At 43.0% G+C, this 18,048-nt stretch overlaps 1 protein-coding gene across 1 annotated transcript in view; it reads left to right on the top strand.

Annotated features, from left to right (window-relative positions):
* The window catches only part of PDZD2 (PDZ domain containing 2), a 367,861-nt gene that overhangs the window by 265,798 nt on the left and 84,015 nt on the right, over positions 1–18,048 (top strand). Inside the window, 3 exon segments of the mRNA XM_003981524.6 lie at positions 929–1,430; positions 11,025–11,167; positions 14,046–14,178. Coding sequence (XP_003981573.2) covers positions 929–1,430; positions 11,025–11,167; positions 14,046–14,178 — 778 coding nt within the window.

Raw genomic sequence — 18,048 nt, 5'->3', positions numbered from 1 at the left:
ATCAGCGCTTATTACCAGTTGTGTCTTAATTCCAGCCAACACCTCTCCACCCCCAGCTCAGTATCTGTTTTCACTGGAATGCTGTGAGGCAGTGATTCTTGTTGTTGTGCAGTTGATATTTTGATTCTAAGAGCAGAACTTTACATGTCTCTCAGTTTGTCTATTCTTTACCTTGGGAACTGGCAGAGTAATGACATCAAAACTATATGAATGGTGGGGCATCTGGCTGGCTCAATCAGTAGAGCATGCCACTCTTGATATCTGGGTTGTGAGTTCAAGCCCCACATTGGACGTAGAGTTTACTTAAAAAAATTTAAGTTTGCGGGGCGCCTGGGTGGCTCGGTCGGTTAAGTGTCCAACTTTGGCTTAGGTCATGATCTCGCGGTTAATGAGTGCAAGCCCCGCACTCAGAGCCTGGATCCTGCTTCAGATTCTGTGTCCCCTCTCTCTCTGCCCTTACCCCGCTAGTGTTCTGTCTCTCTCTGTCTCTCAAAAATGAATAAAAATGTTAAAATTTTTTTTTAAATTAAATTTGTTTTTTTAACTAGATGAATGGGAGGCTAGCATAATTCTGATGTAAGAAGTTGTTGAGGGAATGGAGAATTATTGTTTTTGTAATCATATGTAAGGATTGGCTCTGTGAATAGAAAACTCCATTTCTAATTACCTACTCTAGGGTTTTTTTCATTAGTAATTTCTAGCTCGTGGGGATTTTGGTTTGCTTGGGGGTTATTTTTAGCATCGACAATTATGTAGATTAAAAGAATGAACTGAGCATTGAGCCTCTTTGGGAAGCTTAGTACCTCCGTTGCTTCACCAGGTTGTTAATCACACGGGTTCCGCGGGTGCTGCTGAATGCGTCTGCCCCATGCGCTGGTCGAGATGGATGGTGTGAGGGTTTCACCCGGCATTTCTGTGTGTGTTGCAGTTACCTGGCTGAGCAGTGCTGGAATGGCGGCTTTATCTACCTGATCATGCTGCGCCGCTTCAAGCACAAAGTTCACTCTCCGTATAATGGCAACGGTAGCAACAGCTCTGAACCAGGAGAGACGCCAACCTTGGAGCTGGGTGACCAAACTGTGAAAAAGGGAAAAAGAGCAAGAAAGTTTGGGGTCATTTCCAGGCCTTCTACCCACAAAGCCACTGAAGAACCCAAGAGCAGTACTGGCTGTGAGTTGGACAATGACCCCATCTCTGAGCCGGACAACGGCCCAGACCCCGAACTTGGCAATGGCCATGCTTTTGAGCTAGAAAATGGCCCGGAATCTCTCAAGGAGCTGGCTGGATCCCATCTAGACAAGTCAGAAGCAGATAGAGGGACAGAGCATAGAATTCCAAAGACAGATGCTGCTCTACCTACAAGCAATGACAAACGTCGCTTCTCAAAATCTGGGAAGACAGACTTCCAATCAAGTGACTGCCTGGCACGGGTAAGCTTTTGTTTGCTTATCGAACCTGAATTTCAAACAAAGTACTGTTGAAATAGCTTTTAAGGGTCAGAAAATCTATCTAAAATGGCCTTGTATTTAGAAGCCAACACATTTAGTAAGATAAATGATCAGAGGACATAACAATAACAACAACAAAAAATCCAAATCATTTCATCCACTTAAATAAAGAGCTAGTTGAGTGATCCTAAGTGGAAAATTCAAGCCCTTCTGTGGTATAATTTGAGTCATCTGAGGCCCAGATAAAGTACTCGAACTGCATCATTATTTATCACTACTGTCACCAGTGGAATTGCCACTGGTGAGGCCAAGAATTCCTGGTGGCAGTTGATAGCAAAAACATTCAAACATCCAGTCCTCAGTATTACACAGGAAGGATGTTCAACACTTAGGGAAACATCTGCTTTTATTTTTAACACTTCAAAACCAGTGATATTTTTATGGGTTCATGTTATTACGTTGCTGAATTCCAGTGAAGTTGGGAAATTTCACAGAAATCTCTGATACTATGATATCCAGCTGTGATGGTCAGGGTTGGTCTTACCTAAAGGCAAAGCAGATGTGGTATACTCTGAGTGGTAACAGGTCCACTTCTAGCTTCAAATTTTCTCCTCCATTGTAGCCAACATTCTCTCATGAAATTATATTTCTTTAGGGTAAGCACGTTCCTTCCAAAAATCTACTTGGCAGATATGCCTGTGGGTTCCTAAAGAAGCAGTAACTTGCTATGTTGTTTCTGATTGGTTTCCTCTCTGAGTCCTTGTAGGAGACACCCCTTAAGGATGAAAGAGAAAGTTGGGAAGATAAGAAGCATCAAGTTCAGCTTTGCGTACTGCTGAAATGGTACCCTGGGAATGAGTCTAATTTCTAGAAAGGCTATTTCATGCATATTTCTCCAATCATAGCCAATCTGTATAATGGGATTAGAGGAATCAAAATAATCCCTCTCTCAAGGAACCATGTTCCTTCATTTGAGTATCTGAGTGGTCTTCATAAAGCCTTACCCAAAGGAGGCATGATTTGTAGATAGAATTGTAAATAAAGGAGAAGAAAAAAGTAATGTCTCTATCAATGATTTTCTACCAACTTTATGGTTCTCCTCAAAAAAGAATTAAGGTCAATAAAAAGATTATCATGTGGACCCCCCAAATTAAGGACAATAAAAAGATTATAATTTGTTTCTTTCTGATGAGTATTATATTTGTATATGACTTTTTCTCCTAATGATTAGATTATGAATACACAGAAAGCTGAGGATGAGTAAATTAGGGAGTGTTGGTTAGCTTAATCATTTTGAAGGTTTAAGTTAGCAAAAGAGACTAAATCTCACATATATTCCAAAGAATAGGCTTTCATTTGGCCTAGGACACAGTAGAAATAATTTGGAAATGACTTTAAAAGAAAAAAAAAACTTTTAAGAGGCTACTCATTCTCTGCTAACCTTTTTTTTTTTTAATGTTTGTTTATGACAGAGACAGAAACAGAGCAAGAGTGGGGGGGTGGTGTGCAAAGAGAGAGGAAGATATAGAATCTGAAGCAGGCTCCAAGTTCTAAGCTGTCAGCACAGAGCCTGACACGGGGCTCAAACCCACGAACCGCAAGATCTTGACCTGAGCCCAAGTCGGACACTTAACCAACTTGAGCCACCCAGGTGCCCCTCTCTGCTAAACTTAACTAAAAGCAATAACATAAAAGTGAATTTCTGGATTAGACTATTTGAAGACTACACATATCAGACTTCCTTTGCCTGGTTTTTGCACTCAAGATCAAATGTCAAAGAAGATATAAATGAAATGGTGATTTAAAAAAAAAAACAAAAACAAAATCTATTGCCTTTGGGACATTTTTTTTAAAGCCACATGCCTATAGAAAGGAGAGATCTGCCATCTGGACTTTTCATTCTTTACAACTGCCCATAATCTATAGATTGAATGTTGACCCTGGGTTATACTTTACATCTTAGAAAGTTGGAATGGGCCATACACTCTTTTAGGCATGAATATCTTTTAGGACCCTTTTCAAACCAAGAAACATCATCATTCAATGCATTTACCCAGGATTGATAGAGTTGGCAAGAAGTAGATCTTCACTGCTTCCCCAACGTCCAGATTGGAACCAGTAGACCATCACAGAAGGTGGTGTGGGTTCTTGGGCTGAGTGGATTTTTATTTTTACTCCAGGATGAGCCCAGGATGAGCCTGGAGGAGCCTCATCCTCCAGGATGAGGATGCTAAAATGGAATTTCCAGAAAAAAACAAAAATTAGGCATTTACCTCTTAAACCCTTGGGGCAAAAAATTCTATTCCATTTGAATAATGGGAGATTAAACATGTCAGCATTGTTCTGTTTCTGCTTTATTAATGATTTAATATAAATCTACAAAGAATAAATTACAGACTAGGTTTATAATCATTCAGACCATTTTTATTTGTGAGATGCTTCTTTTCACAGACTGTTATTTGTTACATGAAAATAAATCTTCTGTCTTTATTTTTATACCCTCTTTTCCTTTAACAGAGCTGTAGGAAACATTTTCTCTAGTAAATATCTTCTTTTAAAAAAACATATGTCTCTATAAAATATTAACACATAATAAGACATATGCAACCAGGTTAATTTTTTAAATTATAAAAGTTGGGCCCATTGTCTAAAACGTTAGAATCTCCTAGGACATAGATAAGCAGTTTTAGAAATGAGTTCAGAGTTCCTTACTCCCTGTCTAGTGAAGATCATTATTCATCCAAGGGAACAGTTCTTGCAAGCCTGTTTACTACAAATGTGTATTTTTGTAATGCAGCATGGTAAAAATAAGTACAACTTAGTCACATGATAGGGAGAAAAAGAACCCTACCATTTGCTAGTCAGGCAAGTTTCTTAGTTGGCATGTGTGTCTGTGGGTCCATTTGTGGTCTCACCCTAACACTTGTAATTCACCCTATAGAGTATCCGAACTCTTCCCTAGACCTTCAGCAGAGACCTCAGGAAGGCTGAGTGGTTCAGTGCAAGTGGTCTGCAGAGACCTCAGGAAGGCTGCCCCAGGTCTGAATCTGCAGGAAAAGGTAACTGAGGAGAATCACATCCAGGACATCTCCTGGGTAGTTTTATGTTTGCATCAAGCAGAGACAGCATGAGGATGATCCTATTCTAGTAAGCAACGGGTGAACGTCTATCTTTCTATGTGGTAATGTCTCCTAAGTCCGTGTCTGCTCCTTTACCTCTCTCCTGAGCGCCCCCACCCCAAGCTTTCTACCACCTACCTGCAGTAGGTCTCACATCTTAGATATTTCACATCGATGCATCATTTTCCCACCCAGCTGACCCCAATGTTCCAGGTCCCATCACTCTTAAAGTCGCCCAAGCCAGAAACCTGAGTTTCAGCTAGCAATTACTCACCTGGTTTGTCTATAACTTTCCGTGGTTTTGTACTGACAGTCCCATGCCAGGAAATTGGGACAGTTGGCATCCTGGAGTCAACTGAAATACTGGCCTCTTTCTTCCCCATGTCCAGTCGAACACCAAATCCTATCAACTCTGGCTCCCTGTAGGGTCTCCCTCCTCACCGCATTTCTCTCTCCCACTCCCACTTCTATGGCTATAGGTCTGGACCAAGCTGCTTTCATTTCCCATGTGGGTGGTCATAGTAGTCTGCTACCCATCCGTGTCCAGCGTCATCCTGTCATCTGCTGTCCCCACAGCAGCTAGAGGGACCTTTCTAAAGAGACTCCATCAGTCATGCATGTACCTGCTCACATACACTGCAGCTTAAGCCCTTTGGATGGGTCCACTTTACCCTCAGGGTAATATCTGAACACCTTCGCTTGACAAAGCACACGAGGCCTTTTAATCTCTGATCCCTGCTTAACTTTTTGCCTTCATCTCTCACTGCTTTCTTCCTCCTCAGTTTAGACTGAATTAGCCACATTTTTTCCCAAAAGGCTACCCTATCTCCTGTGAGCCTTTGCAGCTGCTGCTCTCACCATTCTGTTTCTTCTCCCCTCCCCCATGTAGCTTAGCTTCTTCCATTTCTGGGGGACACACTCCTCTAGGAGGCTTCTGGGGACCCCCCCCCACCTGTACCATCTTTAAGCATCTCCTCTTTGGGCTCCTGCATGATCCCCTCCTTATCTTGATCAATGCATGAATCCCACATATTCCACTTGCCATAGGGCTTGTTGTGTCCCCAGTAGACTTTAAGGGCAAGGACCTTATTTGTCTTTGTGTTCTGGCTCAGTGCCTTGCACCGGCAGGTGTTCTGTGCCCATTTATTAATGAAAGCACCCAAGAGCTCCAGGCCTAAGGGGCACCTGGGTGGCTCAGTCGGGTAAGTGTCCGACTTCAGCTCAGGTCATGATCTTGTGGTTCATGAGTTCAAGCCCAGCATCAGACTCTCTGTTGTCAGTGCAGAGCTTCCTTCAGATCCCCTGTCCCCTTCTCTCTGCCCCTCCCCAAATCACATGCACACACTCTCTCTCTCTCTCAAAAATGAATAAATATTTTTTAAAAAAAGACCTCCAGGCCTGAGAGATGGGATACTATGTTCCAGCCCTAGTTCTTCCTTCCCCAACTCTGTGGCCTTCAAGCTGCCATGTTCTTTCTCTGAGCTTCTGTTTTCTCACCTATAAACTGAGCATTTTGGTCTGCTACCTCAGGAACTTCAACTCTGACATATCACACATCATTTCTTACTGATCATTCTAAATAAGAAGGGATAAGCAAACAGTCTCAGAATCTAAGTTTGCAACTAGAGCCAGACCACTTACTGCAGTAAAATTCTAGTTAGATGATGTTTCTTCTCACATTTGGGGAAAAGATGCTATTGTGAAATACTATTTTTGGTTCCAACAGAAGATGAGGTCATTTAAATGCTGCCGAGACAGCTCCCTTTAATGTACCACCTCTGTTTTGTAAATAAATCCCCCCCCTTTTTTTTTTGGCCTCTGTGAGGAGATGCATGTATGAGCTCACACAGTAATTGGCGTTTTTATAGGAAAGGGTAGCACTTCAACAACATTAATATAAATGTCCATAGCGTCCAGTTTTGCGTGGTTTGGCTTTTTCTCAACAGGCTGACAATCTCGTTGCCCTTTAAGCCAATGCAAAAGGAAGCAAAGGCTTGAGCCATCTGTCTAGACAGGATCTGTTTCAGAACTCAATCATCTCTACAACTGGATCGGGTCTTCACATGCTAAACATTGGCAAGCGTGCAGGTATCCCGTCTGGGTGAGCCTCTTAACATCAGTCTCAATAACTTCTGAAAAACCGTAGGATGAGTGTATAAACATCCCACATTTATTAATTCTATGGCATTTATACGGTATTGTTATGTGCTAGGCACATAACAATAGCTGGAGTTCTAGTTGCTGGAGAACCCACTGATAAATGAGAGACAAGGTTCCTGTGCCATGGCACTTAACACAAATAAGGGGCCACAGGGAATAAATAAGCAAATAGATGAATCAGAATGTTAGATGGTGACAACAAGTGCTATAAATGAAATCGGTGAAGTGAAAGATGACTGGGCAGTGTCCTGGTGGGGTTAACCGAAATTGGTATCACTGAAGGCCTAATTAAACAGGCAATGTTTGAGCCAAAGCCTGAATGTCAGGAAAGGACAACCGTGCAACATCTAGAAGCAGAATATTTCCAGCGAGGAGGCAGCGCATGTGGCTGCCCTAGGCAGGAGTGATTGGGTCTTCCAGGGATAGAGAGACAGTAAGTGCTGGGGAGAACACGGAGGTGGGGGAGGGGATATGATTTGGGATTGCAGGCAAGGCTAGAGATGGAGGTTTGTGTTCGCCATCTCAAAGATTTGGACTTCAGTCTGCGTCTACTAGGGAGCTGTTGGAAGGTTGAAGCTGAGTGCATCATGATGTATGTTGTATAATGGAGAATAGGGTATTGTAGGAGATGAGGAAAAAAAGCGAGACCATACTGGAAACTACTGTGATAATCCATATTAGAGATCCTGGTGGTCTTGACCAGAGTGGTGGCAGGAAGGAGCAGGAGTAGATAGACGTGGATGTGTTTTACAAGTAGAGCCTACAGATCTTGCTCATGGTTTGGGTATAGGAAATAGAAGGAGGAATCAAAGCTAGCGAGCTTTTAGTTTGCATATCCTCTTTAGCTGGCATAAATGATGGTGCTTTTCCCATAGAGGTGGGAAAGCCAGGAGGGAGAGGGAGGCAGAGTCCTGTTTTGACCATACTGAAGTGCGTATTACATACCCATGCAGAATTCTAAGGAGGCATTTGGAAATCTACTTAATATTCTATTTAAGTTGGCCTGTTGATTTTTGGCGAGTGCCAGCTTTAGCCTCATAAACTTCAGACACTGATTTTATTTGTAACTGAACACTGCTCTCAGCTGTAGGCAACTAGATTTAATACTGACAGTTGTACAATTGAGACTGATAACATCTGGCACTTCCTGTTTGTGTCTTCCTTTGTGTATCTTTGAACTCCTCATTAGATGATCAAGAAAACTTGCACTAATGTCTTTGAATCCCCCCCCCCATCCCCCCCTGCCCCCCTTATAGTTCTTACTTTCAGGTATGGAGAGAAAACTCATGGTATTAGATAAAAGTGAAAAAGAAGATCTGTTTCTTGACTGTATCGTTGGGGGCTGTATTACAGATTGATCATTCCTACTTTCTGAAGCCATTTTTTGTTAGATATTTGCTTTATTTTGCTTTTAACTATTTGTGTGTATATTGGGCAGGGGAATGGAGTGGGCCTGTGAGTGCTCTTACTGAAAATTGTCTTTAGCTCTTTTGTCAAGAGTATATGTTAGGTCATTATTCTTTCTCCACGATCATAGGTTTGCATGTTTCTTGTCACAAGTCCTACTTCTTTTTTTTTTTTAATTTTGTAATGTTTATTTATTTGTGAGAGGTGTGGGGAAGCAGAGAGAGAAGGAGACACAGAATCACAAGCAGGCTCCAGGCTCTTAGCTGTCAGCAGTACAGAGCCGATGTGGGACTCAAACTCACGAACCATGAGATCATGAGCTGAGCCGAAGTCAGATGCTTAACTGACTGAGCCACCCAGATACCCCTCAAGTCCTATTTCTAAAGGCATTTAAAAATTAGAAAGGACTATGTATCTAGTATTGTCATATCATCTGTGAACCATACTTAACATGTTCTGTTTAACAAAAGGATGGTAGGACAGATGTAACTGGTAATGGGATGGATAGGTTTTTATTAATTTGGGCTAAAGCCAAATGGGTTTGCTTATTTCTGGACTCTCATAATAGTCCCTGTTGCTTTTGGGAAGGGATTTCACAGCTTTTCTGGACTGGGAGAGGGAAGAGCACTGTCCCATATCTTCAAGACCCTAGTAGCCATAGCATATCTTCCACGGAAAAAACAAGTCAAGCCACCATTCCGCTCTAGTTTCTCAGCTACTTTGTTAGGCCCAGGGAGTCAGCTATGGGGCTGACCCATGTGCTAGTTTGGGATGCCCAGCAAGCTGGGACAATAGCTAATCAGCACGTCTCTGAATTTGTTCCCTTTGGGGCTATGCACTAGGCCACGGCCTCATGTACTCGAAGTGTCAAAAACTGCCATCTCATAAGTAGCACTGATTCTCAAGGATGGCATCTTGGACACAGTGGAGCTGTGAGAGACTTGGAAGGCCAAGGAGGCTGTTTCTGAATGGAGAAGAGAGAAAGGTGTTCCAGAGGTCAGAGGCAACACACCAAAAACCATGAAGTCCAAAGTGAAATGATTGGATGATATAGGGATTGTTGACAAGTTCATGAACTACTGTGGTAAGCCAGTGACTTCTGAAGTTACATTTGGCCAGACAGGCCTCATTTGTCTGTGGTCAGCAGATGAAGGAGACCGTTGGCAAACACTGCATGTTGCTGAGCAATGGAGCCCCGCTGAGTAGTGCTATAGTAGAAAAAGTATAAGATCCAACAGGTCTCTGTCTGTTAATAATTTCCCCAGACGTTCCTTTTGCTGCACATCAGTGACCATTTAACATCTGGTTTTTTTACTACTGCATAAAGTTTCATTTTAGTTTCTGACTGTGTATTTCAGATTTTCTGAATGCTTTGCATTCTTTCTCTTTTGCAAGCAGCTTAAATGGGAAGGTTGCCTATTTCTAGGGGGAGGATGGGTTTGTTCATATTGGACTGTAATGGTTCCATTGGACCTTCATGATGAATGAGGAAAGGACATGGCGCTTTTTTTTAATATGTTGAGGAATGCATTGTGACCCATACCCACATACCTAGAGGTAAGAGGAACTTATAGGAGTGAGCATAAAGTAAGACCCTCCAGAAGGAAATCACTTTGGAAGGTTTTTCTTTCATTTCTCTGAACAACAAAGTATCTGAGGTAACTCAAACATTTTGTATTGGGTATATGTTTGCATCCTTGGAATAAAATAGGGAGTCAAGAGGAGAATTAACCAAAGTAGAAAAGCTACCAGTAATCCAGAGGACTTACAGACATGATTAGCTTTTTAAAAGGATAGATTTTTATTAGGGTGTTTTAATGTATTTAAAAAGTGTACAGACCCATGTCTAGAGAAGCCAATAATAAATTTATCAATTAATTTCCTGTTTTGGTTTCTCTTGCCAAATATCTCATTTATATGTTCTAAGGAAGTTTGAGATTCAATTCAACATGATGTATTTTTTTTAATTGAAGTGTAGTGGACACATAATGTTACATTAGTTTCAGACGTACAATATAGTGATTGGCCAACTCCGCCATGCTGTGCCCACCACAAGTGTAGCTACCATCTGTCACTGTGCAACACTGATGCAGTACCATTGGGCATATTATGGTATGATGGTTTTAACACATATGTGTGCGTACATAAGTAATATATGGTTAGCAGTCAGCATTTATTATGTCTCTACTAGGTGTCGGAAGCACTGCTCCTTCCATAAATATCTCATGTAATCCTAATGACAAACTTGAAAGTATTCATAATTATCCCCACTTTAGAGGCAAGGAAACAGAGGGTTTTAGGCATAGGTGGCTTTCATAATTACTAAGTGGCAGAGCTGGGCTCAAATGAGTTGAATTCTCCAAGACCTATCCTTGTCTTCCTTTCATCTTCCTTTATTTATTAGTAGCTGTGTGTAAATAAATGGAACCCAGACACAGCCAGTGTTTACACACACACAGTGGTATCTGGGTTTCAGGCAGAAGCAGCTTTACTTAACATAACCTTGATCAGGAAATTCGATAGTCACTCTTATTGTCCAATATTATAGCCACTAGCCACAGGCAACTATGTAATTTAATGTAAACTAAATGAAATGAAAAATGTAACATCCCAGTTGCCACTAGTCAAGCCCTTGATGGCCACCTGTGGCTAGTGGCTCCATGTTGGATCGTACAAATATAGAACATTTCCATCATCATAGAATGTTCTCTTGGGCAGAACTGGCAGCTAGAGACTATGATTTAGCACATGGAACTTTTCCTTCTGTGGTCATCTTCAGTACCTGTTGACAATTGAAGAATATTTGGCCTGACCTAACAGCTCCACTCTCCTGTGTCAATGCCACGTGTCTGTCCGTATACTTCACAGTATGCTCACTTTTTCTTCCAAGGAGGAAGTTGGCCGGATATGGAAGATGGAGCTGCTTAAGGAATCGGATGGGCTGGGAATTCAGGTTAGTGGAGGCCGAGGATCAAAGCGCTCACCTCACGCTATCGTTGTCACTCAAGTGAAGGAAGGAGGTGCCGCTCACAGGTGACTAGATAACTCTTCCCCTTTCTCTGACTCCTCATCCTCTCCCTTCCCTTCCTCCGGGGGCTAGGACTCTTCTATTTGGCCAAAGCCCTGGTAATTACAGTTTATCCTGCGGGAGCATGGAAGAAATTCAGGCAGGAGCAGTTCCAATTAAATACACCCCTGGGCACAGGAAGTGGCTAATTGTTGGAGATACTGTAGGCTCCTCCAAATCATAGAGAGATTGCATTTCTTTCCGTCTGTTTTGAGTTTCAAGTGATTGTTACTTACACTAACTTTTGGGATACTGGTAATATGTGGTTACCTATTGAGATTATGCCATGCAACAGAAAACCACTTTCCTGAATCTTAACCCCTATAAGATGGTGGCTAATGACTTGGGAAAATCATTGATTTTAAATGTGACCACAGTTCATGTGATCTGTCAGGGCTCTCAGGATTCTACACACACATGGATACGTGTGTCATGCAGATGTGGAGTGGTAAAAAGTAAATGTGAATTTTTCTCCTTGTGACCTTGAATAATTCATACTTCAAACCTTCTTTTTAAGTCTGAACTGTTATTTTAAGTAGGAAGAAGGACAGTGCTTAGGCAGAGCATGCACAAAGAAGAAGTCCGTTTGGAGTTACAAGGATGTACCTATCCCAAAATATAAAGCATGCTTTTGCCTTGCTAGCTGATTGCTTCCACATACACAGGGTGTCTACTACTTGCAAGGCACGTTGGGGTGTGAACACGCGTTGCATGCCCACATGTATACAGCAGGTGTGTAGAGGTAGAGTTTCACTGATGAGGGAGGTAAATCTAGTTGAGAATTTGGTGTTCCATTCAGGTACCCTGGTTATAAAGGGGATAGGACAAATCAGAGTAGTGTTGGCCTGCCCCAGACCAAGAGAGGACTGAAAAATTTATCTCTTGAAGTGGCGTTGAAGGAGCTGGAGGTAAAAAAATGGAAAACTGAGGAGAGGACCAGGGTATAAATTAGCAAAGTGTGTCATGTCCCTGTTCTAGTCTTGTAACTAGAGAATAAGTTGCCAATAACTAGGGATAAGGTTAACTGCACTGGTCAGTTGTCTGGGCAGCAGTCATTAGGGAAGGATTAAGACTCTAGTTTTTATCCAGAAGAGCATCACTAAATTTCCCAAATGAGGTATATACCTTGAGGAATTCCCATCAGAGAGCCATTTTCCCATTAATGCTACTAGGCCTTGGATTCTAGCATGTCTTTGGAAGGTTGGCAGTTAGAAAATTCCTGTGCCCAGAGATAAACTTAAGAAGAGCTGTTCTTGTCTGTTTTCTATGTGAGCTGTTTTTAGTAGGTGTCACTATTAGACACCCATTTTCTTTTCACCCTGAACCCTGAGTTTTATGTGTTTTATGTGTGTCTTTCTCTCTCTCTGTTTCTGGAGTATATAATCTGCATGTGTGGCATTCTAGGTAATAACAGGAGATGAGGGAGATGGAATTGAAGAGGGAAATAAGAAAAGGGATGTGGGTAGGAATGGTCTTGCATAAATTCAAGGACAGTGGTCAGAACTTTGTGTTCTTTTTTACTCTTGATCCCTGTTCACCTGGGCCCACACACCTCCTTGAGCTTCCAGTTTGTTCTCTGTGGGTTTCCTATTCCCCTTCTCTTTCCATTCCAAGCAGCAGAAGGGTTCTTAGCATTTCTCTGCTTTAGGGATTTTTGAAGGACAGAAAGCAGAGGCTGTCAGAAGTCTCTGGTGCCTCCTGTGTTCTGTTAAAGGCTAAATTCATAGAAAAGACTATGATGCACGCCCTAGAGGATTAAGAGAAAGAAACTGGTGAGGGAGAGTAGGATGAGAGAAGGTGGTTTATTCACTGAAGGAGTGGAAATGTTGGAGAGAAAGTTGGTGAATCTGGGAATATGGGGGGCATGCACATGTCCAACAGCAGCACCCTGGGCATTGATGTAAAGCCTTCAAAAGGGATGGTGGGGTCCTAGGCTTAGGGTCCATCTGCATCACCAGATTTCCTATCCCATATTTAGCAATGGAGATGAAAAACCTCCTTTGGGATCATGGGAGGCCAGACCATTGGAGGTTCAAGTGGAACCCACAAGACTGCCGACCCACCGTGACTGAAAGGGCCTGTGCAATGCTCTGACACAGGGTGCCATGGCAGACCCTTGACCCACCCTTGAGCCTCTTGCCAGCCCAATGGGAAGGAAGCTGTTAGTTAGCTATAATTTACTTTAGAGGGAATAAAGAAACATTTGTAGACCAGGTCTGATAGCTGCAATAGCAGTAAATTGGTCATTCTGTTTGTTTGCTTTTGTATTCATCCTTCTGCTGGTGAAGCTTGGCTGTAGGATGGAAAGAAACCTCATCCTCAAGGTCCTATAACTGTGTGTTTTGGGGACGAGGGCGTGTCACCTGGAAAGAGAGAGGGCAGCAGTTTAGACAAGGCTTTTGGTCAAGCTTAAGACACCTTTGTTTGGGGGTGCTTAGCTCAGTGACTCAGCGAGAACTCAGTTGTGAGGGCAGGATGGCAGATAGGATTGAGATAAGAATGACTTAACTGTCCAAAAACCATGGGGTCTTCGTTCCTCTATCATTGTCTCCCCCTGGATGGGAGGCATTTCATTAAAGTTGATGCAAGATATGGTAGTGACTTAAGAACTTGCCTACTACCAGGCGACCACTTGAAATCATGGAGCTTCCCTAAGTGGGCATCAGGGGACCCAGCCAGACCAAAGGATAAATCCCATCCCAAACTATTGCTGGCCACCTTCCTTTATCCTCAGCCTGATTTTAACTGTGCCCTCTCACGACCCTCCCCAGCTCCAGGAAAATGTCCCTTCTCAAGCCCAGAATATCTTCACAAGGGATTTTTTTCCCATCTCCATTTCCTCAGGGATGGCAGACTGTCCTTAGGAGACGAGCTGCTGGTAATCAATGGTCACTTATTGGTGGGTCTCTCCCATGAGGAAGCGGTGGCCATTCTTCGCTCAGCCACTGGAATGGTTCAGCTGGTGGTAGCCAGCAAGGTAGGTAGTTTGGTTATTTTTTATATCTATTTTTAATGATGGTGGTGAATTCGGATTTGAGCCCTCCCCATCCCGCACACAAACACTGACACACATGCTCACACTTGGGCCATTTAAACAGCTCACACTCGCACATACACATACTTGGGCCATTTAAACAGCTGTGATTCTATAGTGTAAGCCCATGAGGACAGCCTTTAGCTGAAATAGTTAGTAGATGGAAGAGCAGTGCTCAGACTAAGGAAAAGGGAAGGATGGTAGGGTGGACAGAAATTCAGGGTGGAGAGAGTAGCCTCTCTCCCAAGGAGACACTGAAGAAGAGACATGGAGGCCCGCCGGATGGCAGGGATGCCAGAGGCATGGAGCTGTGCATTTTCCAGGTCCCGAAGGAAGAAAGGTTTAGGGCTAGTCACAGGCAGGCCACAGGCCCTGGTTCTGACTCATGGCCTCACGGAGTGTTGGTGCTGCAGGAAGCCCTGTGAATCCTGTTTGTCTGGTCACCGTCCTCCGCTCCGTCCTCAGTTTCCCCAAGGAGCCAGTGAGGACTAACTCCCATGGCTGGTTCCCATCTCACAGAGGCCTAGATGCTATCTGCTATCTTCTTGATGCGCAGCCAGTGTCTGTCCCCTTCCTCTGGCTGCCACCTCCTTTTCATAAGGGGCTCAGGCTGGTGTTTCTTGTATCCCCATCCCCAGAGTGTGTTAAAATATCACTGAGGTCCTGGGCCCCAGCATCTGCTTGTCCCCTGGTGTCTTAGCGCCCTGGATGAAGGCTGCAGGCCTCCACAGCTGTGTGACCAAAAGGAGGAGGACCTGAACCCTCTTGCTTCTACCCCGTGGTCCCGTCTGCTGTTGATAAGACAGGAAAGTGTCCCCAGGACTCAGGAGCTAGTGCAGTGGAACCTGGGATTCATTCTAATTCCTGTAAGCAGTGGTGGGAAACCACCCCGGTGCTCCACCCTTCGCGGCAATACGCTCTTGCCAGCGTGGCTCATTCTTTCCTCGTTATCCCTGCTGTTTTTTTGAACCTCGCATCCACAGACTCTTCTGTATTTTCTCTCTTAGATTACAAGGTCTAGTGCCTATTTTTGGAGTATTTAATAATTAGAATATTTTAAACTATCTGAAAAATCTGTTTTCTTCTTTTCACACCTTTCACCCCAATCCCTTAACCCAGATTCTCAGGCTTCCAACGAGAACACAGAGCCTTGACACAGACTTGGGAGGAAGGGTTGGCTTTGAGGCCCCGGAGGCAGGAGTTGAGACAGCCTCCATTCACAGTGCTCTCCTCTCCTCCCAGAGATACCGCCGGGAGCCCTGCTGTCTCCTCCTCACAGTCTATGGCTCAAGAACACAGGGACTCCGGCACATGCATTATACCACGGCCACCAAACCTTTACTTCTACGCTGACTTCTTTCTCCTGCTAGTTCAGAAAATGGAGAAGGGAGAATCTCTTCTATGTCAAGCTATTATCCACAAACACACAGAACAAAGAAAACATAAAATAAAAACGAAAAAGGTCCACTTGTGGATAAGCATAATTAAGGAAAGTACAGGAGGGTGTTGAAGGCTGGCCTCCTGGATGATGCCTGATCTGTGGTCCTGTTCACCAACTCAAAGAAAGGGCACTAATGTGTATCAGGGACACACTGGATGCTAGGTGCTTTTTACCTATGATTTCATTTAATTCTTGAAATCCCATGAGAGAGCTATTCGTTCTTTTTTCCAAAAGATGAAGTAAAAATCTGAGGGGTTAATTAATTGACCCAGAGGTCACACAAGCAGTGGGTGGCAATAGCATGTTCCGTTGCGGGTCCATAAGACTTCAACGTTAACTTCTTTCCATATACCAAGCTGTCTCTTAGTCAAATAAGATAGAAAGGACACAGAGCCAATGGTATTAGAGAGAGGTAATGTGTTCCTGCTAGAGGCTTTGACTTTTTTCTTTTTAAGTTTATTTGTTTATTTTGAGAGAGAGAGAGAGAGCAGGGAAGGAGCAGAGAGAGGGTGTCAGCACAGAGCCTGATGCAGGGGTTGAACTCACCAGCCATGAGATCGTGACCCTAGCCGAAACCAAGAGTCTGATGCCTAACCAGCTGAGCCACCCAGGCACCCCAAGGCTTTGACTTTTAAGGACACTCACTGGGTCTTTGTAAGGCTGAGCAGCAGTCTGGATCCAGGAATGGGTGTTCCCATTGTCAATCTATTGCTGTTGGCCATCTGTACTGAATAATGGGCCTAAAAATGACCCAGACCACAAAGGAGTGACACCTTTCACCTCTTCCCATTGACTCTGTTTCCATCCAGGCAATACGTTGCCATAGCAGCTGCCCACTCTTTGTTCCTGAACTTAATCGGCGCCATCTGAGATGCTCAAAAGTCTGCCTTTCCACACCTCCTGGCATCCATTCCTCGTCTTTATCTAACAAGAGCGAGTAATCCAGTCTTTATTTTCTCTTTACGTTTGAAGAGAGGGAGGGGAAAAAAAGAGATTTTTATTTGCTGAATAGAAAGAATAGTAAGAATATAAATTATTATTGTAGAACACATTCCCTTTGTCCCCAAACTTTAGGGTGTTGTTTTGAAGATATAACAGTTACTTTCTTTGGGACAGGATGTCTTGTGTTTCCACACAAATATACATGGGAGCTTAGAAGGTTTTTGTTGAACGAATGAAATCAGAATATCCAAGTTTGCTTTCATATTCCTGGAAGTACATGCGTAGCAATATGATTTCTCTCTTTTTATCACTTTGTTTTTATTAACAAGTAATACGCATTTATTATATCTAATGTAGAAAACCTACAAGAAAAGGAAGATAAAATTTTCATAATGCCACCAGTAATTCTTTCCATTAACTTATTTGTCTGTCCTTCCAGACGTGTTTTTTTAATGGAGTCAAACACAAGGAGATGGATTGCCCCTGGAGGCAGACCTGCATAGACTTCAGAGGCACAGCCTTTAAAAAAGCTGTATATTTTGGGGCGCCTGGGTGGTTCAGTCAGTTGAGCGTTGAACTCTTGATTTCGGCTTGGGTCATGATTGGATCGAGCCTCACATCAGGCTCCGTTTTGAGCATGGTGCCTGCTTAAGATTCTGTCTCCCTCTCTCTTTCTCCCTCTGTCCCTCTCCCCAACTCGCATTCTCTCTCTCTCTCTCTCTCTCTCTCAAATAAAAACGTAAAATAAAATTTAAAAATAAAAATAAATAAAAACTGTATATCTTGAGCACATTACTACATTTTTTTTGACCTTGGGGTTCTCACCTGGATAATAAGAATCCATAACTGCTTCGTGGAATATCAGGAAGGTTGAATGAAATATAAAGAGCCCAAACAATGCAGCTGGTTGCAACAAGCATGTGGAGAAAGGTTTGCCTTTATGGTTATCACGTGTTAACACATCCAGCTTATTGTTACATCCATTATTAATATGGCAATGTTGCTTTTCCATCTGCCTTTTTCACTAAGTAGCATACTGTAAGAGTCTTTCCACCTCAGAATGTACGTTGCTGTAGCCCCATTTTTAATGACCATGTATTCTGTCCTGTTGTGCAACTTACTCACCAGTTGGGACCTTCATCTTTTTTTAAAAAACTCTTTTCTGTTAATGGTCTAGCCGAGTTGACATCACAGAAGAGAGCTGAACTCACTTTTTGCTTCACAGCTTTTGCTCCTTCCCTCAGATAAGGTCTAACTGTGTAGTATTCACAATTACTGACCTGACAGGAATGAGCTTCAGGTACCTCCAAAGTTGGACCTGCATCAAACTAGTAACAAGTGTTACTGTCACCAGTATACCTACTCACTAGTAGTCTGTAACACCTGTTGTTTAAGATGGGCGTCTTGTGTTATTGTTCTCTTTTCTGTCA

This window comes from Felis catus, chromosome A1, assembly GCF_018350175.1.
Source record: "Felis catus isolate Fca126 chromosome A1, F.catus_Fca126_mat1.0, whole genome shotgun sequence".
Taxonomy (NCBI): domain Eukaryota; kingdom Metazoa; phylum Chordata; class Mammalia; order Carnivora; family Felidae; genus Felis; species Felis catus.
Note: the sequence above shows the minus strand (reverse complement) of the source record. Positions and strands in the feature narration are given on the sequence as shown.